This window comes from Grammomys surdaster, unplaced genomic scaffold (assembly GCF_004785775.1).
Source record: "Grammomys surdaster isolate TR1022 unplaced genomic scaffold, NIH_TR_1.0 113859, whole genome shotgun sequence".
Lineage (NCBI taxonomy): Eukaryota > Metazoa > Chordata > Mammalia > Rodentia > Muridae > Grammomys > Grammomys surdaster.
Genome location: NW_021612310.1, coordinates 144 through 2,396, shown reverse-complemented (window position 1 = coordinate 2,396; position 2,253 = coordinate 144). Strand labels below are relative to the sequence as shown.

Genomic DNA, 2,253 nt, shown 5'->3' with positions numbered 1-2,253 from the left:
TCCTCTTTCCCCTCGGGTAGTGTCCTAATAACTGTAGCCTAGACCTGATAGACCTGAGATTTCCTGTGGTCCACTGGAAGCAGTCCTTTGTGTGGTCCATCTTCTGTTGGGGTTTTCTTTAGGCCTCCTTGGTGTTGAGGAGGAGTCACTAGTGACCTGACCCTCTGCTCTGCTCCCCTATTAGAGTCACCCCTTTCGCAGGTCCCAGGTCCTAATCTTGGAGTCCTGAAGAAGACACTGCACTAGCAAAGCACAGGTGAAAGCCCTTCTTCTAATTAGCAAGACACTTCCATTTCCTACTCCCTAGTTGGGAGATGGGGTTTGGATGCAAATCCTTCCTAGGTTGGGTACCTCCCTGAGTGTGGAATCCCGGTCTCTTCTGGATTTGGGCGTCTCGTGCTTCCAAAATCAAGGAAGCCAGGCTGGGAGTCAGAGCATGTCCAGCAGAGCCTGATAATCTTCTTGAGTGAGAGGCAGCTCAGGCGTCGTGTCCATTGCCTCCAGCTCCAGATGGGCTGACGAGTGCTCGTCCACTTGGACTTGGGTCAGCACTTGATCAAGGAAGAAATCCAGAGGGTCTGGGTTGCTTGCTTGAGTTGGGGCGTGTGCTTGGGCTGGTCCAGAGGGCTCTTGCAATTGGGATGTTGGACATTCTGTGCAGAAGGCTGACAGGTCGCTGGGATTGGATGTATCATCCATGGACACGCCTCGGGCGGGAGCCAGTGGCAATAAGCTGTCCTGGGCACCTTCAAGCTCCCTGCCACCCAGTACTCCATGGAGATTCAGAGGGGCTGGCACAAGGTCCTCCGCTTGGATTTGGTCTAGCTGTTGACAAAGGAGGAGCTGGAGAGTGCCCTTGGTACTTCCTTGATTTGGGGCCTCTTCTTGCTCTGGTACCAAGCGCTCTTCCAATTGGGATGGCTGGGCCTCTGTGCAGAAGGTTGGCAGGTCGCTGGGATTCGAGGTATCTGTAACCCCTGCGGCCACCAGTTGCAACAAGCTGTCCGGGACGCCTTCATGCTCTCTGCCACCAGGACCTCCAGGGGCCTCATCCTCCCCACGTGAGTCCAGCAAGTCTTGACCTTGAGCAGCGGGCCTGCCTCTGTTGATGTGCCGCACTCGTCTGTTCTGAAACCAGATGTGGATCGTGTCCTCGGGCAAACCTGTCCTCTGTGCCAGCTCCTCCCTAGTAGCAAAGCCTGGCCGTGGGTTCCTCTCAAAGGCTTCCAATAGGATCCTGCTCTGTGGCAAGGTGATTCGAGTGCGAGGCCGCCTGTGGTCTGAGGGCATGCCTCCACCTTGTGCCCTGGAACCAAACTCTTTCTGGAGCTTTCGGGAGGCCAGCTTTCTGGAGCCTGCTGTGGACCGATTTGGGGCGTGCCCCACAGCTCCAGTGCGACTTCTGCGGTTCTGAAACCACACGCGGATGCGGGAATCGGTTACCCCCATTTGCCCGGCCAGATCCTGCCTGGCTGCGAAGCTCAGGTATTTGCTCTTGCTGAAAGCTGACAGCAGGGCCTGCTCTTGCCAGGCCTGCCAAACCGTCTTCCTTCGCGGGGATTCCCGAGCCACGCTGCTAACATCCACATTGCTACCAGCTTCCATGCTGCTAACAAAGGTCTGCAGGAAATATCACCCTGGACGAGCTACTCACTTCAGCTCCAGAACAAGCACAAGCTCCAGCAAGTGTCAGCAGTCTGGCTGGGGCCACTCACTGTCCCTTATATACCTCTGCCTCTACCCCGCTAGCCCCGCCCACCCGAGAGGCACCTTGTTCTACAGACAACCAAAACCCCTCCTTCAGGGTCAGGACAAGAAGCGCCACACCTGCCATGCCTGGCACCTGAGAACAGGGAAACCGGAAGCAGACCTCCAGCGTTCTCTGGAACTCACCAAAGTCTCCCCAAAGGCTCCTGATCCATTGCAAGCCACAGGGTCCCCATCCTACACCCAAACCCAGGAAGCAGAAAGGAGTCATAAGACTCACCATTCCCATCACACATATCATCCACCGACTGAGCACAATCAAGGCCTGGTAGGAGACAGAGTTAGCAGGAGCTTGGGGGCAAGGTCAGCAGGCTTCACAAAAGGCTGGAGAATTGAAGTTGGCCTTCCAGGCATCCCTAGACAGACAGATTCAATGCTGATTTCCTCCCATGGGGATTCACACAGGTTAGAAGGAGAAGACTCCCCCACTGAGAATTCCCAACCTCATGGCCTGAGATCCAAAGGCATCAACACCTCCTCGCTATC

General features: G+C 55.7%; 1 protein-coding gene across 1 annotated transcript; it reads right to left on the bottom strand.

Moving 5' to 3' along the window:
* Window positions 1-429: 429 nt before the first annotated feature.
* LOC114635597 (double homeobox protein 4-like) lies at window positions 430-1,605 on the bottom strand. The gene has a single exon (XM_028784105.1). It carries the CDS (start codon window positions 1,603-1,605, stop codon window positions 430-432), a length of 1,176 nt encoding a protein of 391 aa, XP_028639938.1.
* Between the last annotated feature and the right edge of the window lie 648 nt (window positions 1,606-2,253).